Source organism: Rhinolophus sinicus, chromosome 4 (assembly GCF_057876585.1).
Source record: "Rhinolophus sinicus isolate RSI-liver-muscle chromosome 4, RSI-T2T, whole genome shotgun sequence".
Taxonomy (NCBI): domain Eukaryota; kingdom Metazoa; phylum Chordata; class Mammalia; order Chiroptera; family Rhinolophidae; genus Rhinolophus; species Rhinolophus sinicus.
The window spans coordinates 107,872,924-107,899,928 of NC_142504.1; the positions used below are offsets into that span (position 1 = coordinate 107,872,924).

General features: G+C 35.4%; 2 protein-coding genes across 11 annotated transcripts in view; one reads left to right on the top strand and one right to left on the bottom strand.

Annotated features, from left to right (window-relative positions):
• Positions 1-2,386, bottom strand: part of PIGN (phosphatidylinositol glycan anchor biosynthesis class N) — a 90,269-nt gene extending 87,883 nt beyond the window's left edge. For both annotated transcript variants that reach the window (XM_074339876.2, XM_088798028.1), the window contains exons 1-2: positions 2,214-2,386; positions 412-475 (exon numbers count right to left, since the gene is read on the bottom strand). The gene's annotated coding sequence lies outside the window, so the exon portion shown is untranslated. The remainder of the gene's footprint in view (positions 1-411; positions 476-2,213) is intronic.
• A 210-nt stretch (positions 2,387-2,596) lies between these two features.
• RELCH (RAB11 binding and LisH domain, coiled-coil and HEAT repeat containing) overlaps positions 2,597-27,005 on the top strand; it is a 93,531-nt gene continuing 69,122 nt past the window's right edge. For 3 of the 9 annotated variants that reach the window (XM_019729312.3, XM_019729313.3, XM_019729319.3), the window contains exons 1-2: positions 2,599-3,379; positions 22,945-23,034. In XM_019729312.3, the coding sequence (XP_019584871.2) occupies positions 2,851-3,379; positions 22,945-23,034 (619 nt within the window). In that variant the 5' untranslated portion in view covers positions 2,599-2,850. Of the gene's footprint in view, positions 3,380-22,944; positions 23,035-27,005 lie in introns of all 9 variants that reach the window. The other 6 variants (XM_019729316.3, XM_019729314.3, XM_019729317.3 and 3 more) reach the window with 3 other exon arrangements.

Sequence of the window (27,005 nt, forward strand, 5' to 3'; positions counted from 1 at the left end):
AAGTTTATGTCCATGGAATGCTTACTACACATTTAAAAAATCAGATATTTCTAAAATTTTAATCAACCAAACCTTGCATTTAAAATGTTCTTGGGGTTATTCTGAAGACTATTAAAGCCAAAAATAATTTTTAAACACTAAAATGATTGAAGTACTTGAAAAAAAAGCAATCTTACATTTTCAGCGCTAAGATACAAACTTAAATGACTATCCTGATTATTCAATGAAACATTAGCTGTAAGACCTACATTAATGCAAATCTTGCTAAGTAGGAAAAAATTCCCAAAACATTAATAATAAATTATTTTAAGTAGAGATCAGCAATCATTAATTTTCTAACACGTGCTACTTCTTAAACATTTTTAATTGATAAATACACTTGTATGTATTGTGGGGAATAAAAGTACTTACTGAGAAGACAGGCCAGTTGATTGTTATGGTTGGACGGTCACAGAAACAAGTCCATGATTAGAGGCTATGAAGTAGAAACAACAAACTGCAGATTTATAAAAATCATGAAGAGCTTCTAGATCCAACTTCTTACAACTCTCTGAGGAAACATATTTTACTTCTATTTTCAACTTTAGAAGTCAGACCCTATTTCCTCTGGTCCCTGCTGACTAAATTGCTTTTTCCAGCTTCAGCTGCTAAATAGTTGATATTGATTTTAAAATATTCTCAATATAAACTAATATTACATTAATTGATAACTGACTATAAGAACATCTTTTATGGTATACTAAGTACCACTTTTTTAATGTCTCACAGCAAATAATTGGTATAACTGTGATTTGAACTTTAGGCAATTCCACCTGATAAGAACAATCCTCTTCAGGGACCCTAAGTGCAGGAGGTTTCTAAAATTCTTCAATACAGAGATGGAAATATTGTATATAGTTTCCATTTCTAATCATGCCCTTTCCGTGCCATTCAGTAATCCCTCCCATTCCTCCATTCCAGAAATTGGTTCTATTTTCAATTTATATGGCAAACTCAATTAACGTAAAGATCAGCAATCCTTTTTTGCTAAGAAATATGTAACAGAATACAGCATGAGCTAGTCTCTGCTATTTTTCTAAGATCAACGATTATTTTAATGGTTTTCTTCAATAAATGGCACAGAAAAAATATTTAGAATTTGAACATTAGGAGTTAATGTTCTATAATTTTTTTTTTTAATTCTTAGTACTAACAATGAAAAAAACAACTTCTAGCAAAAACAAAGCAAAAAACCCAAAGCCTTATTCAAATGAAAATTGTAGTTTACTGAGCCTGGGTGAACTGAAATTACAGCCTACATTTAACTGTTGGCATACCTTTACATGTAAACCAATAACCTGACCTACCAGGTTATATAAGAATGCTCTATTTTAATTTTTCCACAGAGCTAAAGGAGATACTTTACTGCTTCAATGTAATATGTAACTTACCTGATAACATAATTACTGATATTTATTTGGGTGCTTAAAGGAAGCTATACAGAAAGAAAGGAAACCTTAAACCTGCAAAAGTGGCAATTTATGTGTGAAAAAAATAGCAGCTCTTAGGAATAGCGTTCTAATACTGTTGGCTAGAAATTAATGTCCCTTTACCACCTTGGATTGTAATCAAGGAATGACATAAAGGATAAATGCTGAACTTCCAAACTTAGTATACTTACTTTATGTGCTAACATTTGACAAAGAAAATCAAAATTGTCTAAAGCATGTAAGTTCTAAAATAAGTATCACAGTCAATATCTGAATTTCAGCCTAAATGGACAATTGCAAGGCATCGTGGGAGAAGCACGGCTTTGGACGTCAAGGGAACTGAAGTTAGCTCCACTTACTATAAGTGGAGTTGACTTGACCAGGTCAATAAAAGTTTCTAGGCTTAATTTACTTCTCTCTACTCATGGGACAGCATTTGCTATTTTGAAGGGTCCCTGTTGTGCAAATCATGTATTAAATCCTATGTGTTTATTGAGGCATCTACTACCAGTGCTGTCGCCAGGCCTCCAGGGCAAGCCGGCACATGGGCTGGCAAGGGAAGGAAACGTCGCCAAATTCTAACTACTGCTCTGGGCACCCGCTACACGTGCGGAGCAAATGTCACCAACTGGCAACAGACAGCAAGAAAAAGTGAAGCGGGCTAAGGAGGCAGCGTGTCCGTGGCCGTAGGTGGGCCAGTTTCGGTGCCACCGCAACTTTGCGCACTGATCCCCCGGATTTTACCTGGGGTTTGTCCGGGTCAGGCCTGATCTCGGGAATAAGGCCTCCTCAGCGCGAAGGCAGGACTCAACTCTTAGGGAGAATGCTCCTCTGCCTCCTGAAAGGAGAACCAAGAGAACGTTCCTGAGCCACCGTCACAAGTGCTTCTCAACCGCGGAACGCCCCCCGAAACCTACCTGGTCAACGACTGCTCTCGCGATAATTCTAGGACCAATCCTCGGTAAGTCCAGCCCCCTCCGTCATCCTCTGGCCAATCACACGGGAGTGGGTGCGGAGTTTTGCCTTCAAGCAGAGAGCGGCTTTGCTCGCTGGTGCTAGTAGCAGACCGGGCAGGGCGGGGTGAGGGGGCAGGGCGGGGGCGGGGAGAAGGGGGGCAGGACACACGCCATTTCTCGCGAGACTGGAGACCAGGAAGACGCCTGCAGAGCCGGGCTGCTGGTGCAGCAGCGGCGGAGGCAGTGGGTGCTGCTGCATCCGGACCTTGTGCCTCTGAGCCTACGCCTGGTCTCTAGGTGGGGAGACGGGACGTGGCCAGGCCGGGGCTGTGGAGGCGCGCAGTGCTCGCTGGGGCTTAGGGGAGATACAGGCTGCGGCCTGTCAGATCCAGTCAGGGAGGTGCCCACACTCCTGACAGGATAAGATGGCGGCGATGGCGCCTGGAGGTAGTGGTAGTGGTGGTGGCGGCGTGAATCCCTTCCTCAGTGATTCCGACGAGGACGACGACGAGGTATCGACGACCGACGAGCGGCGGGCAGGACTTCGGCTGGGATCCGGGGGCGGCCTGGATCCTGGGTCTGCAGACTCGCTATCGCCCCAGGATTCCGTGGCCTTAGGGAGCAGTGCACGGCCAGGGCTCCCTGGGGAGTCGGCAGCGGCTGCGGTGACACTGGGGGGCAGTGGGGAGACCCCGGCCCGATTGTCAATTGATGCGATCGCGGCTCAGCTGTTGCGCGATCAATACTTGCTGACCGCCCTGGAGCTGCACACCGAGCTGTTAGAGAGCGGCCGTGAGCTGCCTCGGTTGCGCGACTACTTCTCCAATCCGGGCAACTTCGAGAGACAGAGTGGGACTCCTCCGGGGATGGGGGCGCCGGGGATCCCTGGAGCCGTCGGCATTGGAGGCGCAGGAGGTCGGGAGCCGAGTACCACGTCGGGCGGGGGACAGCTCAGTAAGTGAACGCAGCCTGTCTCCCGCAATGTTGTCAGGAATGTGGGGGAGGGAGTATTTCTGGGCTGGTACCTGAGTGTTAGGAACGTTTTAGCGAGACAGTTGCAGGGGGCCTTTTGCGCTAGAGGCGAAACGATCTGGCAGTGGCTGCTCTCTGCCTGCCTCCAACCGCTGGCTGGACTTGCACTTGCTCCTGGCTCCCCTGTCGGTGTCGGTGTCTATAAAAATATCCAGCGTTTCTAGTTCACTGGCTATGACGCGACTCCAGAAGGCTCCTTGCAAACTGGCTTATCGCTTTAATCGTTTTTCCTTTTTCTCCAGTTTCCTGCATCGCCACTACCAGGAAATAGTGTTTCTTAAGTTGTTCGCAGTAATTCTTTGGCTGCAAGTCCAGAGAGAAAAGAATAGGAAATGTTGTTGCTCTCTGCAAAGTCAGATCCATTGAAGACCCTTTGTCTTTGGGATGACTTTCTCACTCAAAAATTGGGTTTTCTTCCGCATGAAATGTGGTCTGTTTAAATAAAGTAAATTAATTCAATTTCGATGCCTTAATTTCAGTAGTTTCCAAAATTAGGGGAAATGTAAGGAGCAGGGTAGGCAAGTTCTGCCTGCGGTTTTGTCTCGTGGTCCCATCACCCACAGGCTTTTTATACTGCATAAGTTAGGAATGTACTTTTTTACCTTGTTAAAATCATTTTTAGCAGTGCAAAAAAATCGTTTATCTCATTCATGATATATTTGTAAGAGTTTTTTATGGCTTGAAAACTTACTACTAAGGATATACTGGATTCCCAGTATCCTCTTTTGGGAGGCATGGTAGATTTTCCCTTGTTGACGGTATGAGATGTTTTATTGTGTTACATGAGGCCAACTGGAATGTGCTAAAAAACATTAAACGTACAATTTTTAAACTGTAGTCTAATTGTACCCTAATTTTGTCTCTATATTTTTGAATGGTGCCAGAGACTTATAATGCCAAACTTAGATGTAGTGAAAATGCAAAGTGCATTTTCTATCAAGGTAAATTCTAAACAGCTTTGCCCCTTGCATATGGAATTTTCTCAGTAGGTATAATTTCCTTACTCAATATGTAGGATAGTCTTCCTCTTCAGAAATAGATTTCCCCATTGATGGCCTTTAAGACTATAAAGTGTAACAGAGCAGTGTAACAAAATTTTTACATAGTTGGGTTTTTTGTTTGAAAATTTCTAAATTATCTAATAATGATTGTCACCTGACAAGCTCTACTGCTTACTCAGGACCCAGCTGAAAAGATATTTGTAAATGCTTTCCATACTCCCAGTGCTTACTTAGTTGCTGTGTTCTTTCATTGTGCTACTTTCAAACCTCAGCCATAGCCTTTAACTCTTTTGTATCTGATTTGTCAACAATAGCATTTTTCTCCATTAGATAGTCACTTCTTCAAGGGACATATTTATATCCTTACACTTTGTGCAGTCCCTGGCCTATTGTTGAACATAACTGGATTGCATCTGCTGTTTTTCTACTGTGTTAATATAATGAAATGAGATATTCTTCATAACTTATTCTATTTAATTTAAAAGAATTTAGTACCCTTTTCCACTTATGTTATTATTGCTGATATCACTGTCTATGGCGAAAATTTCTCTTAAAAACTTTTTATATAGAAATAATTGTTTATAATTTAAACTCTTTATATATTTCAGTAGTGTTTTAGGGTGAAAATTTATTTCTAATTGCTTTTGCATTATACATTTTTATAATTTCTTGAAATAACTCCTGTGATCAAACAAATCACATTTTAACTATAATCAAATATTCATGTGCACCTCTGCTTTTCTATTATCCTCGTTTATTTGCACCTGTTGTAGGTACTGGAGATACACACATTTTCAAGAATGTTTAACAGCATCCTGGTCTCTTGATCCACTAGATACCAGTAACAACCACCACCAAACCTGTCGCCCAAGTTATGACAACTAAACATGCCTCTAGAGCAGTCCAGGGAATGGGAGGGCAAAATTTCCCAACTGAGAAGCATTTCTGTACATAAGTTTTGCCTGTTCTAAAATTTCGTATAAATAGAATCATGCAGCATATATTCTTTTCTGGCTTCTTGCTCAGCATGAAGTTTTTAAAATTCATCCATGTTCTTGTGTATATTAGTAGTTCATTTCTTTTCGGTTTATCTATTCCTCTGTTAGACATTAGTGGGGTTTTTTTCCAAATTTTGGCCTCTATGCTTAAAGCTGCCATAAAAATGCTTGTACAAATTTTACATGGACATATGTTTTCTTTTGGGTAATAACCTAGGAATAGAATTGCTGGGTTATGTAGTTAGTATGTATTTAAATTTATAAGAAACTCTCAAACTGTCTTCCTAAGGATTGTACCATTTAAAATTCCCATCACCAGTGTATGAGAGTTCTAATTTATGTACTACATCCCCCAAACAATTGATGTTTTCAAGCTTTTTATTTAATTTATTCTAGTGAGAGTCTTATGGTGTCTTGTTGTGACTTTAATTTTCATTTCCCTGAGGACTGGAAATGCTGAGCTCCTTCTGAGCTTTTTGCCATTAGTATAATATACCTGCTTTCGTGAAATGTCTGTTCATATCTTTTCCCTGATTTGTTAATTAGGGTATTTTGTTGTTGTTTTGTTTTTTATCTCATTATTGAGTTGTAGTTCTTTATATGTTCTGGGCTTGAGTTCTTTATCAATATATGTTTGCAAATATTTTTCCCAGCATGGTTTGCCTTTTCATTTTTTAAGTATCTTAATAACAAAATTTTTAATATTATAAAGTTTAGTTAATCAATTTTTTTCTGTAATGATTCGTGCTGTTTGTATCCTATATAAGAAATATTTGGCTACCCTAAGGTTGCAAAATTTTTCTCCTGTATTTTCTTCTAGAAGTTTTATAGTTTTAGCTTTTATATTTAGATCAATAACAGGACTCTATTTTATAAAGGAATCATAAAAGAAGAAATATTTCTTAAATATTCCTACTATAAACATGCAGACATTTACAGCAAACTTTAGTATAGTTTCAATACAAATGTATTATATATATCAAAATACCGGTGCTTGTAAATGTCTTAATCCATTTAGAAAATAAATGCTAAAATGACTGTAATGTAATACTGTAGTTAGTGCCATGTTTTGAAGATTTTGACTAAGCTCTTTATCACACAAATTATATTTTAGGAATTCTAAGCATGAATCTTTCCTAGGATTGGACTACTCCCTGTTTTAAAGATCCTTTATATTCTAGCATGTTGCTGTTGCTAGTTGGGTAATGATTTTATAACACTCAATAAGAACTTTTTGGTTGATTATAAACAGTATAAAGATTGGTAATATAGGATTATCTAAAACATTGAATGATTTTGATTTGGTTTTGTATATATATTTTGATTGATGTGTGTCTGATCTGAAAATTTATAAAACTTCAGAATAGTAAGTATATAATCAAAAGTAGTTGTCTTTAATGGTGTCTAAAAACAATGTAATTTTGCAAGATTTATTGAACTCCTTACCTAAAAGTCTGATGGCCTAGGTTAATACTATATAATAGTGCTTTTAAACTACTGTAAGAAAGCTTCATACTGTATTTAAGTTTTCTTGACTAGAAGAGTAATCCACTTAATAAAACATTCAAATGTTTTCAGTAGAATTTCTTCTATTCAGTAGAATTTCTATTTTGAATAAAATTACTTTTGACAAATGCTCAGGAAGTCTTAGTGTTTGATAAATTGTTGTAACATCATCACAATGTTCTTACTAAATCTAGTTGATGAACTAATTAGATCTTTTATATTTAGTATTGCTTACTTGGCTATATACACACATTATTTAATATGTATTTTCCCTGTATTTTTGCCCATTGAGCTAAAATAACTTCTTTTTAGTAATCGTTTTGCTTTCCAGTTAGATTGCAAGCTAAAAATTGTGGCACTGTCATTGATTAACACTGAGCAGGTTCTAGTATCTTAGCCAGAGGAATGCTGGTTGGTTCCCCCTGAAGCCTTAGAACGCTAATCAAGGTTGTATTTTGTTAGGAAGAACCTAGTTTTTTGAACAGCAGACAGTAGGTGGTCAAATGGGGAAGACAACTAACTTATGCCTTTCGGTGATGGATTTCTTTTGTTCTGTATTTACCATGCCTTCAAATTTTTATAAGACGACTAACTTACCAGGGCGCAGTCATTCATGATTGAATATAATTTCAACTTGTGAGCCTACAGCCTCCTTGAGTCATCTTCCTCCTTTTTAAAGTTTTGTTTCATGATCCTATCTTTTCTCAGAACTCACAGAGAGTACATATCTCACTGTGCTCAGTGTTCCTTTTTTTAATATCACCAGGGCTAAAATGTCATAATTACGGTTTTACAAAGTTCCCGTCTCTCCCACGTTACAAAGTAGTTCCAACCTGTTAGATTGGAATTGGGTTTAGTGCTTCCTGTAGCTTCTGAGAAAGCAAATACCAACAGAGTATTTCTAAAATTTATTAGGCTCACTGTTTTGAGGTGAATGAGACTTTCCACTATTGTCTGGGCCACATACATTCCTAAATTTACCTGTTGCGTAATTGTCCTTTTCTTGCCTATGCCTTTCCAGTACTTTCAAAATTATTATTAATTCTTGTGGAAATTTAGTCAGATATTTTCACTGCTTAGCACAGTGACTTGAATATAGTTAGTGTCCAGTATTTTACATTGATCAATATATTTTTAAAGCGTGTGCTGAATTTAATAAGGTTAGTAGGGATCCAGAAAATGTTTAATGCATGTTCTCGATGGAGAGGCAAGACTAATACATGGAAGAAGTATAGGATAGTCTGCCGTGGTACAGATGATAGCGTAAACATTCAGACATGGAAAAAGCATTAGTGATTATGGTAATGAAACGGCCCTTGTGGAGAAAGTAAAATTTAAATTTGACCCTCGAGGATGTGTGAAATTTTGAATAAACAGTAACTTTATTATTTGGCCAAATTTAGACTCTTTTTTTCCTGAGTAAGGAAAAGGAAGTGAGGTTAAAGAAAAGATAATATTTATTTTATATTTGCCTTGTTTAAAACATCTTCTGGGAACATGCATACCATTATCTGGTTCTCCACTTAATAAAGTGTATCCACTTGGGTAGTTGTTAAAATGAAGTATGATGTTTCAAGCCATTGTGATACTTCGGCTAAAAAGAAGCAAGATAGGGGTATTAACCAGGGAGAACAGACCTTATTTCTGTCAAAAATTAAAACTATACTTTCTGATTTTCAAACAAGTTAGGGGTGATCTCTAGAATGTATGCTTATTTGTTTGTCTTTTAAAAACCTTGGTTGGAAAAAGAAATTTCCAAAATCGGTGTAATTTTCATTTTATTGGTATTTTTAGATCAAAAACTAAATTTGGTTAATTTGTTTTTATGTGGCTTTTAACTGTGCTGCCCCGTCATGGTTGTGTGATGATCAACTGAAAAAGAACATTTACCTTCTTCTAAAAATAGTCTTAGATCTGAATTGCAAATATCATTCGAGGAAGGGCTTAAGTATTAACAGCCTATTTTTTCTTATAGGTATTTGTTTTTACTGGCTTCTACCAATAAGTAGTGTGAGAGTTGATGATAAATTATGGTTCCTAAATTATTTATAGTAAAAACACACTTGTTGATATTTAAATAGTATTTTGCTATTTGCCCTTTTTTTATTATTAAATTTATTGGGGTGACAATTGTTAGTAAAATTACATAGATTTCAGGTGTACAATTCTGTATTACATCATCTATAAATCCCATTGTGTGTTCACCACCCAGAGTCAGTTCTCCTTCCATCACCATATATTTGATCCCCCTTACCTTCATCTCCCACCCCCCACCCCCCAAATTTGCCCATATTTTGAATGCAGTGCCTCTTTGACTTTTTTGGGATTTGCATTAGTTTAGGGTTGATCTACTTCAGCTCCCTTATCATGTGAGTATTTATTTCAATATTGCAATTATTTTTTGAGATATAATTGACACATAACACTATTAGTTTTAGGTGTACCACATAATGATTGATACATGTATATGTTACAAAATGATTACAAGTTTAATTAACATCCATCACCACAGGTTGCTCTGTTAAATTGTATTGGGTATTGTGATTACCTTTGAGGAGAGAAACATTTATGGATATGACTGGTATTTTTAAATTTTTAAATTTATAAGAAAAATGTTAGTTTATATCAGGTAGTGATTATATGACTTTATCTTTTGCACTTTTTTAAAAAAAGCAATTAAAACAGTATGTACTGTGCTTTGTCAACATTTGCATGTGATGAATTATGACAAAACAAGGAAATTTTGTAATGGGAATTGACTCTATTGTTCTACCATTAATTGGCACTTAAACCTACAATTTTAATCCTGCAGTGTGAACAGAGTTTGGTGTTTTTGTGACATGAAATACCATCTTCTCTCTGGTATATGAACACAAAGATTATATCATACATGTTATTTCTTCATATGTGTCTGGCTATGTCTACCTTTTCTGTTACCTTATTAAATATCAATGTCTTATATAATCTATTAATTAAATTTGCAAAAAAAAATAACAGCGAAACAAATGTCATTCTTTGTTCACAAACTATTCGTTACATATGTACCAGTTTATTCTCAATCTCCTGTTGCCATTTGTAACCTTGAGGATCAGTTCTGTTTGGAAAGGAAATCTTCAGAATAAGTTAAAAATTCTTAGTATAATGTTGACACAGGTCTCTTTTAGGACATATTTAGCATGTTTCAAGTGAACAAAACTATTCAATAGTTTTTTATTGCATTGTATGGGGAGTCTTGTAAATATTCCATATGTGTGTGTAGAAGTAGAATTACCATTAAAAAAGTACCTAGCAGTAGTCTTAAAGTTTCTAATTTTTCTAGTCAGAAGTAGCTGCTTCTTACAGTCATTATTTTACAATCATAGTGAGAATAAAAGCTTTTTTTTTCCTTCAGGGGTAGCTTTGTGAGTAAGGACAGTTGACCAATGTCCTAAAGTAGAATGGTGAAAGTTATGAATTTATCACCTCAATCTCTGGTCACATTTTACCATTGTTCTTAACGATGAATATTTGCATTTTATATCCTTTAATAAGTGACAATAGTAAGAATACTGATTTTGTCTAAATATTTAAATAAGATGCCTATATCAAAAAGTAGCATACATTTTAAATAGATCGACAGATAGATCGATCGATAGATAGATAGATATAGTTATTTAGTTTCAGGTGTACAAAGCAACATAATGAAAAGGTAGCCTAGGGAGGCTGGATGGCTCAGTTGGTTAGAGAGGGAGCTCTGAACAACAGTGTTGCTGGTTCGATTCCCACATGGGCCAGTAAGCTACGCCCTCCACAATTAGATTGAAGACAATGAGCTGCCGCTGAGCTTCCAGAAAGGTGGCCAGATGACTCAGTTGGTTAGAGCAAGAGCTCTCAACAACAAGGTTGCTGGTGCAATTCCCACATGGGATGGTGGGCTGCGTCCCCTGCAACTAAATATTGAAAACCTTGACTAGACTTGGAGCTGAGCTGTGCCCTCCACAACTAGATTGAAGGACAACGACTTGGAGTTGATGGGCTCTGGAGAAACACACTGTTCCCCAATATTTCCCAATAAAATTTGTAACAACAAAAAAAATTGAATTGCTGGGTCAAAGGGTGTGTACCTTAATGTTTAAAAAAAAAAGGTAGCCTGTATTGATAGGTGATTCATGAATCTGTGTTCTCACTGGACTCTTCAGTCTCCAATTCCATTTCCATAATTTATTGTAGACATGCTTGTTTGCATTGAAACAGTTGAATCAAGATTTATTAAAATATCATTTAAAAGTAAAGGTATTAAACATGGAAATCGTAAATGTCCAACAGTAAGGGATTAATTTAAATAGATAATTTATATGTGTTGATGTGAAATGGTCACCAAGTTATAAATTGAGTAAATTAGGATGTAGCCAACGTGTATGTTTCCATTTATGTGCAAAAGGCAGGAATTTGCATATGCCTGGCATAGTTTAAAAGGATACATACGGAAGAGTCTAAACAGCGATGCAGCAGAGGTCGGCTGCTGGTTGGGATATGCGCACAGGGCTTACCTATTTTACATTTCACCACGTGTGAGTCATGTCTTAAGTGGCAGGACTGGTATTCCAACCCAGATCACTGATTTCAAAGTCTGCACTCTTTCTATCACACCACAACTACCGCGTTACGTCAGCTTGGAGGCACAGCTCTGCAAAAGTTCTCAGATCATTTTAGGATATGATCAGGGAAAGGATCTTAGTACTTCACAGTACATATGTCTTATTAATGCAGTCTGAGTAGCCAATCTTTTTAATGTAGAAGGCAAGTCAGGTAGTACAAAATTGATCATTTAGAAAATAAAGTGACCATAGCACCACACTAAGGTAGAGGCGAATAATCTCCCTAAGGCATTTAATCTCCTCAAGGTATCCACTGCACAGCACTCCATCGCCCAGTCAGGACATGTACATTTAACATAGGGGTGGTTCTAGAACCAACTAAGCCTGGAATTAGAGTCAAATATAGTCACCAATTGTTCTGAATGAAGTAATTTTATGAGGCTGAATTAGTTTGTATTCTCTTTTTCAATCTTGAAGCTTTGCTGCATGGTTACATCTACGTTTCTGGTCTAGTCATGGAGCATGACTAAGCCTCAAGGAGGAGACCACAGTGCAATAATGGGTGTAGCCTCCTTCCAGATCTTCCTGCCTATTCTTTCAGAAATTCCCAGCAGTCGGAAACGATGTTCATTTGTTTTTGAAACCAGCTGGTCCTGTTGTAGGTGACTGCTCAGAATCATGTCATGTTTTCTGGTTACTTCCTGCCATCTATCAGTTATGTAAAGGTGCGCTGCCTTACTTAGTTCAGGCCTTTAGCTCACATCTGGACCTTCAGCTTTAGCCTGATAACTGACTGGTGGTTGTGCCTTTAATCTCTTCTCCCATCCATATTCTTACTTGATTTTAAAAGCTATTTGTTCCTGTCCCTCCAACTAAAACCTTTTAAAATTGCTTCCTCCTGCTCAAAGCAACTTTTTCCAACCCTTCTTCTATTAGTAAAATTGTATATTACAGAAAAAATAATTTATAAACCTGTTTAGGAATTTTAATTTTTTCCCAATTTTTGTGGAGCATATGAAAAATTGCTTCAAATTACTTTATTATGAATATGTATAATAAAGTTCTCCCAATAATTTTGCTCCTTCCTGCCTTTTCAACCATGTTGTCCATATACAAAACCTTTGCTGTACTCACACTGTTTAATCAGCCTCCTGAACACGTTTTATGCTTTCCTGACTCAGTACTGTGGTCCATATTATTTTTCCTTCTCGGAAAACTTATCCTCCGACCTCCTTTTTTTCCAGATCCTTGGTATCCTTAAAGGAAGGTCCAGTTTATGTTCCTTCTTCTCCCTGAAGTTTCTCCAGCCCTAGTGATCTCTAAATCCTCCGAACTCTTTTGGGGGAGTCAGTTCCACTTACAGAAATTCATTATATAGAGGCCTGTGATGTGTTCATGTTACTGAAAATTTTTTGTGTTAATGTTTTAGCTGACTAGATTTTTTTTTTTAAAGACCATAGTTGGAGTTCATGCCTCATACATCTTTGTCTTTTTTTCACACATGGCACAAATGCCTAAAGTACATAATTTATAAGTGTTTATTTAACATGAGTTAAATAAAAGAGACCATGTTTTATTTATGTCTGTGTAACTCATGCTGATAGTGTGCTTGGCAGACAAGCTTTGAATAACTTGAAGTTCTGTTAAAGAAATGATCTTTAGGTGGTAGGATCCTAGAGACATGTTAGGTTTGAAATGTGAACGATTGGCCTGTTCCCTTAGCTCTGCATGATCAAATTTGAGTCTGTCTGAGGCCATTCACAGTATCAGACCTGCAAGCTAGGACTCGAGCATTTGCATGCTCTTAAACATTGTTCAAGGAAACTCGTGGTCTAGAGCTCAGGCTCTGGCGTCAGAGAGCTTGAGTTCGTATTTCTACTCTGACACTTCCTAGTTGCACAACTCTGGATAGTCTGTTTCCTTCACTGTAAAATGCAGATGGTTACGACTCCTTTTACGGGGGTTGTTATGAAGGTTAAATAAGGTTATCTGCAAAAAATGTCTCGCACAGCATCAGGCACAGAACAAGTGGTCAAAAATGTTAAGTATCATAATAACTATTATCATTAATAATAATCCTCTTTACCTGACAACCATTCATATGGTAAAATCCAGCATTAGAGCAATGTTAACTTAAGCGAATAGTTTGTCAATAAAGTTTGTGTTTCAGACTCTTCCTAAGTTTAAATCTTTTGACTTTGAATTTTAGCTCATTGTGGAACCTTGTAATGAAAAGATAAATTGCAAACTGGGAGACTTGAATTTTACCCCTAGCTTGCTCAGATTAATTCAATCTTTCAACACAAAATGATTTGATTGGATCGCTGTTATCTGTGTACATGGCTTAATTCCAAGCCTTACTGAATTTAATCTTTCTACTCCGCACCGTGGTTTAGTAAAATATTCATTGAATGAATACATAGCCCAGTTTTCTCATCTGTAAAAACGAGAGGGTGAACTTATCTCTAAGATTGCCTCGCTCACTAATGTTTTGAATATAGGGATCAGTGAAATGAGCCTCAGCATTAGCCACGAACTGAGGATCAGAAAATATAAACGTAAGTTTGCCATTGACAGATCTCTAAGATCCATCTTTAAGTGGATAACATACTGAAATGTTTTTATACAACCTCAGCTTTTAAGGTAAGGTAAATTTATTATTTATTGAATTTATATACTATATATTTCTTCCTTTGTCATTTACCATGACAGGTTTTTTAGGTATGGTTCGGTAAATGACCTTTACTGAAAGAATTGGAATTTTAAAGCTAATTGCTTGATACTATTTTTCTTTCTGTTAATTGTAAATTGGGTACTTTGAGGACTTTTTAATTATAAAATGTTCTTATTATAAAAAGTATTAAATGCCTTTGGAAGACAAATTCCAAAATGAAAACAAAAATTCAAGCAGTACAGAGTATGTAGTGAAAATTTTTAATTCTTCTCACAGTCAATTACTATTAATAACTATTAAAAACATTTAATGTACATCTAAGCATATGCAACACACCTACATGGACGTTTTTTAATCCACATCCTTTAAAAAATTATTCTCTTAATATTTTGCTGTACCTTCCTGAGATTAACTTTTCCAAACTCTTCTTCTTTTTATATGAGAGTAACCTGGTACACCAGAGTTGTTCAATAAATGTTTAATTGAATTAACCAATACTCTGTACCATTCAGCAACTGGTCAGTTTTTCCGATACATTTAGCTTTTGAAGTGTTGTATAATTTCCATTAAAGATTTCCTTTTCACGGGTCTAAGACGAAGTCTTCTAACTGTTGTGAAAGTTCATTTTCTCATCGGTACTACAATGTTAAACATAAATAAGACTACTTATACATGTGATTTAGCAAATCAGATAAATCTGCATGCCTTATAGTCATACTGTGTGTAACGGATTTAGTTTTCAGACTGAATAAAACTTACAGGTTTTACTGGTTTTCCAACTCTTGAAAATCCCTGATCATTCAGTTTCTGAGTTATAAAGTGAATTATTATGAAGAAGTTACACAGTCCTGGAATTTGAAGAAATGCTTTGTGGCATACTTCATATTAGGACATGGTAGCTTCTTTCTTAATAAAAGAAATTAGTTTTTCCAAACTCTTCTTTTATATTAGAGTATTGGGAAAGGCATTTGCTTGCCCTGGGGAAAAAATTGTGACTGCGTATTTTTTTGTAAGTGTATTTTTTGAAAGTGTATTTATCTTAGAGCTATAATATTACCTCATATTAGTCTTAAAATCCAAAGTACATTTTATTTACAAAATCTGTTACAGGTTAGTCTAATAAAAGTTGAAATTACTTCCTCATATAAATTTTTTTTCCGACTCAGTGGAATACATTTTAATGAATTAGGATATTAATTTTATGACATCATAGTTATTGTTATTTAAAGGGTATCAGCTTTTTTTCTTGGAAAATATATGAAGTTGTTGGCTTGGAACTGAAAGATATATGTGTGTGTGTGTGTGTGTGTGTGTGTGTGTGTGTGTGTGTGTATTTAGAATATATTTTTTAATGGCCAAACTCATACTGTGTTTTATTAAACTGTTTGCTTTCCCCAGGGACTCTCCCTATTGCATAGATGATTTCTTTGAAATTTTCAGAGAAATAGTATAGTGGAGGAATAATGTATTGGTGATCAAATAGACTCTAATCCGTGCCTTTATGTATGATTAAAAATATTAGAAAGAGAAAGAGAGAAATACTTAGAAAACTAACATTAGATAGATACTTAGCATAATAAAAATATTGATCTGAAATCAGCAGCCAACATCAGTACTGATCAGTCCATGAAAATCACAAATAAAACAATGAAGTCTGGTATCACACCACCAGAGTGTTGGTTGATAGACGTTCATCTTATTTGGTGTATGTTCTGATACATAGGTTAGAGACATTAGAATAGCTAATAAGTTGTAAGATGTGTGACTAAAAGCAGAGAGTATGGTACTCAAGTGGAGTTTTTCGTTAGGGCAGTCATGACCAGATAAACTAATATTCCAGGAATATCAAGATGTGAGATCCATGGTCAAAGAATATAAATAGAAAATGCACATACACACCCCCAAAAAGTAGATGGCCAGTATATTTTTCAAAGAACGTTCAAGTTTACCAGGAATCACAGATGCCTAATTAAACAAGATATAATTGTATAGTATGTTAAGTAGTAGAGATTAAAAATAATACCAAGCATTGACAACACCTATTATATAATGCTGATGGAACTCAGATTACTGTGTATACTTATTTTTGAAAGCAGTTTAATATGTACCAATAGCTTTAATGATATGGCAAATTCTCACTGTATAAGCTTCATTTTTAAAAAGCAAGATACAAATTATGTGTATCCATTATATTTTTGCAAAAATATCTGCATATACTTAGACACGGGGAAAAGAGATCAAAAAAGAATATCTGAAAAATCTGGGAACACTTTAATGATATCTGATTTAATCTCCAATTTTAGTGGGATTTGGATGATTTATCTAGTTTTCTATGTGCCTTTGTAATTATTTATAATATGCATATTTATAGAATTAGAGGGGAAAACTCTTATTTATGGTGTGGTACAAAACATTGGAGAAAAGTGGTTAGATACATTTTTTTTTAAAGAGCTGGAAATTTTAGGTACTATATGTAGTAATCTAGGAAATCCATTTTATAATAGACCATATTAGTTATTTTCAGGTTAGTGGTTTATTCCAGTCTCACATTTTATATTTTCACCCATTTAAAAGATGTATAAGTTAAAAGCCTTATAAAGTTTATTTACTATATTTTGAAATTTCTTTCCTTTATTTTCATGACTCATTCTGTAGATTTGGTTCAACTTCAAACAATGGAGGGAAAACACACACACACAAAAAACCTTTGTTGTTTAAGACAATAAGAAATAATTGCTATTTTCCAATATTACAACTTTAATGATTAAATTTTAGGAGTCAGTGGATCCTTTTCAATGTTTAACTTTATTTCCCTCTGTATATCCAAGTTTTTCCCCAATATTTTATTTTGATAACTTTAAAACTTAAAAGCTGAAAGAATTTTTACCTCTATGTACCAACCATCTAGATTCTACAATTTGTTTTACTATACTTGCTTTATCGCATATCTGTACATCTCTGCAATCCTCTCTCCCTCCAAATATCCATCATATTTTTAATGCATTTCAAATTAAGTTGCAGATGTCAGTATATGTTCCTCTAAATGCTTTAATTTAGCATGCATTTCATTAATGAGAGCTCAATATTTAGAACTCTTTTTTTCCTTTGGAGGTAAAATTTGAAGACAATAAAAGACAAGTTGTAAGTGTACCATTTTATGAATTTCAACAAATGAAGACACCTTTAATAACCCAAACTCCTGTCAATGTATAGAACAGTTCCGTCACTCTAGAAAGTTCTCTCATGCTCCTCAGTCAGTTCCCACCCCTTCTGGCCCTGCACTCCAAGAACCATTATTATGATTTTTTTCTACCATTACATTGCCTGTTCTAAAACTCTGTACAAATGGAATTATACCATATGTACTCTTGCATTCAGCATAAAGCATTGAGATTCACTCATGTTGTTGCCGATATCAGTGTTTTCGTTTTTTTAAATTGCTGAATAGCGTTCCTGAGTTCAGCCCATTTTTAATTTGAACTTTTGAGACTTCTGTGGTTATTGTTATTTGATATTTCTTTGCTTATACTTAAAAGAAATTATGCTGTAATGAAGGGTACTATAATATTTGGTTTTCTGTTATTTATGTTGTCGTAAAACTTAATATTAAGTTATTTATCAGTTGTAATGAAACTGCAGAGAAATTAAATGCTTCTCTGGTTAGAAACATAGTGTTCTAAGAAGAGTGCTATATAGAGAATTTTACTAGTTCACCTTAATAGGAATTCAAAGATAAGTGGTACATTGATTGTGACATAGCTCTATTTGAAGCTAACCATTTCGATTACTAGCATGTTAATTGTTTTAAAAAGATGTGGGGAAGCCCCAGGTGGAGTCCAAATCTGTATTCCTATGACTTGCATTCATTTGTCCATATTGTGCTTTCTGAGCACAGATCATCTGTTTCCTTAGATCAGTGCATTTATTTACCAGGACATGTTAGTTCTACATCAAAAAATAACCCAGATCAGACTACTTCTTACATTTCTGCTGCCTCTGTTCCAATCCAAATTTGATCAGCTCTCACCTCTGTGCCTATCTACAAACTATTCTTACAGCAGCCAAAATTATTTTCTAAAAAATGTGTTTTTGTTGTTTCCCATTATACTTGGAATAAAATTCAAACTGTTTACAGTGATTTTCAAATTGTTTACGCTGGCCTCTGTAGTTCTTGACTCAGGTTGACCTGAAACTTTCTTACCTCATTCTGATCTCATCTTTTCAGAAGGGCTTTCCCTGAGCACACTACCGTGTATCCCTGAAAATAAGACCTAGCCGGACAATCAGCTCTAATGCGTCTTTTGGAACAAAAATTAATATAAGACCCGGTATTTATTATGTTATACATTATATTATATGAATTATATTATATTATATTAATTATATATTAATTATTACATTATATTAATTTTTGTGCCAAAAGACGCATTAGAGCTGATTGTCCGGCTAGGTCTTATTTTCAGGGATACACAGTAATATCGCTCCCCAACTTACAACTACCTACTCTTCTGGCCTTGTCTTTGTTTACTTTCTTTACACCATTTTGATCATTAGCTGATTTTTTAAACTTAATTATTGCTCTCTTTCCCACTAGAATATTCTCTAAGAACAGGGACCTTGTCGGTTTTGCTGACAGAATGTTTAAGATGGTGCCTGACAAATAGTAATAGGATATTAAGTGTTTTCAGATATTAAGTGTAATTCAGTAAGTCTTTCTCTAATTTGAACATTTGAATCTCTGTTTTTGTATTATTTTCCATACAGTAAAACAGCAATAGGTTTTTACAATGACGACCCTACACTTGCAGAATTCTGCAGTGTCTTCTGGCTAAGAAAGCTATGTAGTCATGTACTGTCTTGGCAAGAGTAGAAGATTGAATTAGTGTTTACCAAGGAGGAACCACCCTAAAAAACTGAGTGTTCAACAGTAACCAGTTCTGCATGTGTAAAATTAATATAGATGCAGATTCCTTGTAAAAGTGATTTTACTATTTTATTTATAGCCTGGTTCACTCCTGTCAACTATGATAAAATGCCCTTCCTCGCCCATTGGAGCTTTTGTACACTGTAACCTGACTATTTATATCACACTTGTCCTGCAGTTGACAACTGCATGCACTTGTTTGTACACTTCCTCATTTGTTGACTTGGTGGACATTTATTCTTTTAGGGCTAGGTGTAAAATATTTGTTGATTGAAGCCTTCCACGTCCCTATTGAATCTGGGAGTCACTGCTAGTGAAGTGGGTTCTGAGAAACAGGAAATTTCTCATCTGTTTCAAAAACAAACAAATGACTACATCACCTGTATGTAGTAAGAGTTGAGATGTTTTTATGTGAATTTTCCCCTTTTCAGCGTTTTGCTTTTCTGTGTAGCACTTGATCATCTGGCATACTCTGTCTGTATCTCTCTTGTTCACTGCTATATGCCCAGTATCTACAACAGTACCTGGCACAGAGTAGGTGCTTTATAAATGTGTAGTGAATGAATGAATGGTAACCCTTTAAAAACATAAAAACCACTCGTACCTTGACAATCGTGAAAACAGGCCTCAGGCCACATTTGGCCCAGGTCTTAGCTGTCAACCCTTCTTCTAAAGCATTATTCCCCTTCACAAATGAATATTATATTTTTATGTTACAGAAAGTAGAGAGGGAGAGCAGTCTAACATTTCTCAAAATGTGTTTTTGGGAAGTCAAAAGTGATAAGTGGGTTTTCAGCTGTGCAGGGACAGCGCCCCTAACCAACAAGTTCTTCAAGAGTCAACTGTGTGTATGTGTGTAAGATTATACGGATAATTATACATACGTAATCATATAAGTATATAATTTCCCCCTGAATTTTTCTTAGGAGCCTCTTGCGGCACAAAGGCCTTTGTGAAAATTATTTAGGTAATTGGTTAACTTGATTTTGCCCTCCTTTTGGAAGGACAGTTTTGTTGGATATGGAATTTGAGTTGCGGTTTTTCTCATTGCACTCTAAAGATGTTCCTCTTTTAAATAGCTGTATATAAGCAATTTAAAAATATTACCCATTTACAGTGTACAATTCAATTGCTTTTAGTATATTGATAGAGTTGTATAACCATCCCTCAATCTAATTTTAAATCATATTCATCACCTGAAAAAGAAATCTGTCCTCCGTAATCAAACATCCCATTCACCCCACCCTCCAGTCCTAGGGAACTACTACGTAATCTACTTTCTGCCTCTATAGAAGTCCCTTATCAGATGTTTGGTTTGCAAATATTTTATCCCATTTTGTGGGTTGCGGTTTTACTTTCTTGATGGTGACTTTGAAAGCACAAAAGTTTTTAATGTTGATTAAACCCAGTTTATCAGTTCACTCAATTATCTCTTGTGTTGGTTTCCTATGGCTGCTGTAAACAAACATCACAAATGTAGTTTAAAACAATACGAATGTATTATTTTTACAGTTCTGTAGGTCAGAAAACTGATATGGGTCTTGTGATGGGCTAAATGGACTAACATCGGTGTCGGCAGTTCCGTGTTCTTTTTTGGAGGCCCTTGGAGAAGCCTTTTCCACCTTCTAGGGGCTACCTGTATGCCTTGGCATGTGGCCCTCTTCCACGTCTAAGAACCTTTGCTATTACATTGGGACAACCTGAACAATCCAGGATAATCTCTCTATTTTAAAGTCAACTGATTAGCAACCTTAATTCCATCTGTATGTGTGGTAATTTCTTCCCAGTTTCCAGAGATTAGGATGTGGACATCTATGAGGGGTTGTTCTTCTGCCTATCACATTGGTTATGCTTTTGTGTTGTAGCTAAGAAATCATTACCTCAGCCAAGACCACAAAGAGTTGCTTCCACATTTCCTACTAAAGCTTTATAGTTTTCACTGTTATATTTAGGTTTGTGATCCATTTTGTTAGTTTTTTCTTACGATATGAAGTGGTCCACCATCCTTCTTTCGCATGTGGATAGCTAATTGTCCTAGTGCCAGTTGTTGTAAAAACTATTCTTCAAGTCTAGAATCAAGAAGTGTGATTTCTCCATTCTTATTCTTTTTCAAGATTGCTTTGGCTTTTTTTCTTTTTTTTTTTTTTTGAGACTTTTTCATTTCCATATGAATATTAGGATCAGGTTCTCAATATTTGCAAAAGAAGGGGGGGAAGCCTACTGGGAGTTTTTTAAGGGATTTCGGAATTTCACTGAATTTACACATTGTGAATTATTGCTATCCTAACGTGGATCTTCTGATCTATGAGGTTAGCTATGTCTTTCCATTTATTTAGATCATCTTTAATTTCTTTCAGTGATGTCTTGTAGTTTTCAATGTGCAAGTTTCACAGTTTTATTCTTAAATTTGTTCTTAAGTATTTTATTCATTTAGATGTTACTAGAAGTAAAATTGGTTTCTTAATTTTGCTTTTGGATTGTTTATTGCTAGTATATAAAAATTTGATTTTGATGATCTTGGACTATGCAACTTTGATAAATTTATTTATTAGGCCTAATTATTTTTTAGTGGAATCCTTAGGAGGTTTTTATATTCAAAACCATGTCATCTGTGAATAGAAGTAGTTTTACTTCTTCCTTTCCCATCTGTATGCCTTTGGTTTCGTGTTTTTTTAAATGAGAAATCAGCAATCATTCAAATTGTTGTTCTGTATGTAATGTGTTGTTTTTCTCTGGCTGCTTTAAATATTTTCCCTTCATTTTTGGTTTTCAGCAATTTGATTATGAGATGCCTGTTTCTGTTCTCTTTGTCTTACTCTGTGTTCTCTGAGCTTCTTGAATTTGTATATGTCCCATCTCTTGCTTCACCTATTGTTGATTCCAATTTCACAAATGTTAGACCTTGTATTATTTTTTACGCCAATTCTGCCAATGTTAGACCTTGTACTATTATCTCATAGGTCCCTGAGGCTCTGTTAATTTTCTTTTCAATCTTTATTCCTCTCTGTTCTTCAAATTGGATAATTTCTATTAATCTATATTTAAGGTCATTGACTTTTTCCTCTGTTATTTCCATTTTGTTATTAAATGATAGAGTGAATTTTACATTTCAGATATTCATTTTTCAGTTCTAGAATTTCCACAAATTTTTTATATTCTGTTTGTCTGCTAAGATTTCATATCCTTTCATTTATATGTGCATATATTCCTTTACTTCACTGAGCATAGTTATAACAGCTATTTTAAAATCTTAGTCTGCTAATTTTAGCACCTGGAATTATTTTGGGGATGGCCCCTGTTGCTAAGAGTTTTCTCTTGGGACTGGGTCACATTTTACTAGTTCTTGTGTATCACATAATTTTGGATTGTATGGTGGGCAATGTGTGTGCTATATTGTGGAGATGGAATTCTGTTTTTTTTAATTTGTTTTGTTTTATTTGTTTGTTCAGTAAGAAATTATCTTCTTGGATTCAGTCTGCAAAGTTTCAGGCAGCAACTCAAAAATTTCGTTTCGGTTTTGTTCTTTGTTTGATTTGTTTTTTATGTTTAGATGGGCTGGTTGCAGTATGCCCGGTGTGTGCATTGTTCAGGAGTTAACCACAGATGTGGGCAGGATAACTTGAGTTATTTTATAGTAGTTTAATTGGCACGAGCAATTTTTATAGTTCTATTGTTTTAATAGAATTCCTAGATCTTAGAATAATAGTTTTATTAACTGGAAAAATTGTCACTGGTTGATTTCCAGTCCCTTATTTTGATAATTAAATAAAAATCTGTTTAATTCTTCTCTTTTTCTCTTCATTGTAGATCGAGCGGGGAGCATCAGTACCCTGGATTCTTTAGACTTTGCAAGATATTCAGATGATGGGAACAGGGAAACAGATGAGAGAGTGGCAGGTGAGTAAGATTGTAAAGACAGATTTGGATTCTTTGACATTCCAGAAATAATAAAAAGACTTGAGGCATTCTCTTCCTTCTACAATTTGGTATGTTAATATAATTATATAGTTATTATACAAACTTATGTTACTAATTTATTGGCTCCAACCCCGAACTTCCTCTTCCAGTGGTGCTGTGATTGATTGGTTATGCACACCTACGATTCGCTCAGTTCTGCTTGGCAATAGCCAACCATTTCTAGCCGTGTAGTTATAAAACTGGGTCAAATAGGTGTAAGTCAGCCATGGCTTACCACCAAGTTAGCTGGACCTTGACCTCCTCATTCCCGTGGTCCTCCAAACCAGGGCTAGTATTCAGGTGTTGTATACCAGTACAACCCTACTGATTGTTAAAATGCTTGTGAGCCCGTGGGTGAATAAAACTTTGTCTTGAGTTCCCCAGGTATTCCCTAGCCATCACAGCATCTCTCCAGAAACTTCTCCTGATTGTCGTATGATCCAGAAAAGAAAGGATTAATGGTTGGTACAGCAGGGGCCTCCAGGACCTTGCCCATTCCAATAAGAAGACCAAACTCATCCCAGTCGTCCCACTCCCTTCCCCCCCCCCCCCCAGTTCTGCCTTCCACTTGTCACCATTGGATCTGTAGGCACTTCAGAAGACCAATTTGTATTTCCTGTGTTCTGCCCGTATCAAATGAGGCCAGTTAGATTCTGTTGGGGGTCCACCCTGGAGTTGACAGTGTAGCAGCCCTGGCTCCTTTTAAACATCAAATGTCTGGTATCATTCCTTTCTGTGCCAATCTGTCATTAAAGTCATTCTTGAGTGCCCTGTAGGAATTAGTTTTCATAGGACATTGGCTAGAGAGAGATGGGGAAGCAGATAGACATCAGTTAGGTACTTTGATCTCCACCAGAATCGTGGGCACTCCTGGAACAGGATGGATGCCTGACTGGACAGATGGAGCTTGTGGGAACAATATGGAGTCAGGGAACACCCATAATGTGGATTCCACTCTTGTCCAACTCTGTTGATTTTTTTCTTCCACTTACTGGTACACGTTTATTAAAACTTACCAAATGTTTACCTATTGTGGTCATTATGAATAAAAGTGAGTGCTAATTTTTACATAGTGCTTGTTCCATTCTAAACACTGTCCTAAATATATATTAACCCATTGCGTTATAGAATTATCATCGTTCTCCCCTTCCCAGGAAATTGAGATCCTCAGAGGGATTATTTAAGACTTCAGTGGCAGAGCTAGGATGTAAATGCCGATAGCCCAGCAACAGAGCCCACAATTAGCTGTGCCATGTGCTACCTCTCAGCGTGAAGGATGAAGTTTGGCCTAATTAAAAATGACATTCTGATATGTGATTTTCATTCATTCCCCAAGAAAGGAGATATTGAATATTTAAAAGTCTCAAACAGTATTATATGAGTTAAAAAAAGATGTAATTGTTTTTAGTCCAGCAGAAGCTAAGAGGAAGCAGTGTAAACAATAGCAATGCCAGTTGAATAAGGAAGGCATTGGAAGAACTTAATGTGGCTCCCTGTATCAAATCATGATTTGTCATAAGCATTATTAGTTGACAGCTGTATCAAAACACCAAATCCTATCAGTAATACCTAAAAATTAGCAAATCAAATGGACATTATTTGAATAATTTTAGGACTAATTTATCCAACTAATTATCATTTTAAGTAGTATTATGTTATATATAGTTATTTAATAAATGTTGGATGTTACATATTTTAGTTTATATATTAAATATTAAATACATGGTATTTTAGTTTAGCAAGAGTAACCAAATGTATCTAGTTTTATATATTGTATTGTTCAGATGGTTACATACTTGTATTGGAAAATAACTCCTACCCAGAAATTGGCCATACAATTATTATCTTTCCTTTAATTTGCATTTGAAAATCTAAATTTTAGATGTAGTGAAATATAAGAGGATCATCATTATTCTCGTTGTTTAGGTATTTTAGGCTGTGAATGAACTGAAACTAGCAAATATTTCACCATAATATTAGTGGTGTGTTAAGTTGGGACATCAAAAAATTGGGTGGTTTTTTTTTTCTTTTTTTTTTCTGCTTTGAAATTTCCATGTAGTCAGTTGTGCGTCTCCCAATTCATGAGAGCGTGATCTTTTAGCAGTCAAATACCTCTGCTAGTATACCAGCATTATTCAGTCCTGGTTAGGGGATAACCATTTCAACTCATCTGGAGTTGGTTACACTAACTATGTCATTAATTATCTTGGTAAGATTTTTATATGCATTATTAGAATATACCGATGTCTTTGCAGTTATTACTTTAGTTCTAATAACATTGCATTCAGCAGGATTGGGCTGCTAGAGGGTTGGGATAGTGGAATGAGCAGGTTGGTAGTTGGTGCCTACAGTGGTTTTTAAAAACATGCCCATCCTCAAACATTTTCATGAAGAATTACAATATTTGAAAAATACTTAAAGTTTGTTTGGTACAGTGTATCTTGTTACATGATTAATTTTGAGCCTTAAGCCAATATTTTTTTAATAAAGAAGAGACATATTCATATATATGTAAAAATAGCTGTTTACCCCTTTCTTGTGGAACTTTGTCACATAACTGCAATTACTTTATAGAGATGCGTTATAGCTTCAGAGATATGCCTCTGTCTTTTAAAGTCTATATTGTATATTAAGAAACATGCAGCAGAGTGAACTCATTTTGTTAAGCACTATCTTTTCAAAGCATTGGTAACTTAATGACATTTGGCAGTGTATATGTAGGTGTGCATAAAAATCTAAATTCTTGCCGTCTGACATGGGTTTTTCTGGCTTTCTGTGCCTTGATCATTCAGTGTTTTGTTCTTGATCACCTAAACTTTCACCAGTTGAATTTGAGTTTTTCACAGTTTGTGTTATAACCATTTTTTGTATTTTTTTTTCATATTTCTATCTACTGGTGCAGGGCATTTCTGATCTGCAATTGTTCTGTAATGTGTTTTAGTAAATTGTAAATGATGCTGAAAGTATAAATATATACTCATTTTACCTACAGTATAGTTAAGTATTTTTAAATCAAAATCAATTACCTAGAGTTTTGGAATTAAAATAAACTTACTCTGCACTTATCTTATACGCTGAATATGTGCAGTCTAACTTTAGACACAAACTCTAAGTTTCCAGAAGTGTAAGTTTTACAGAAAATATTTTTAACTTTGTTGCACAGAAATGTTTGCAGATCAGCACTGCTGACTACCAAAAACAAAATAGTAACATACACGTCATCTGATTTTTAGTTGTGCTTCCATGTTGCTGCATTGAAATTCTGTGCATCAAAATAATTGGCCTTCATGCACTACATGTGATTCAGTTACACGTTAAGTTTTTAATGAAAATATGCAAACTGAGTGAATCCTAATTTTTCCATATATTTTTATAGCTTTGTTGTCTCCGATAGCATCTCATTTGCCATCTTCTTTTTGCTATTAGTCAATCAAGAAAAAATTGCTCATTTAATTTGCTAGTTTTTATGCAGAACTATTTGACTACAGTAATTTCTTAATATTTAGTTGTGGCAAGATGACCTAATTTTCCTAGCGGTTTACTTCACAGAAATGGCTTTATTTATACTTTAGAACAGTATTTATATATACATATATATTTTTTAAATCCCAGTTAAGACACGTAGAGTTAAATCTTGTTCGTAATGCAACATTTTAAAGAGCTTATTAAATTGTTTCCTCAATACTAATGTTCATCTTATAATCAGACTCTGATAAAAGGAAAAAATCTTTGAGTTTCATTAGTACCTCTTAACTTGAATAAATATCTGTTTGAAGAGTTATCAGAAAATTTGAAATTCTGAATAATTTTACTTAATATCCTTAGATAATTAATAATTACACTTTTAGAATTGTACACAATCCTTTGCTTTAGAATGATCTTAGTTAGAAATTAAAAGCAAACTATTTACA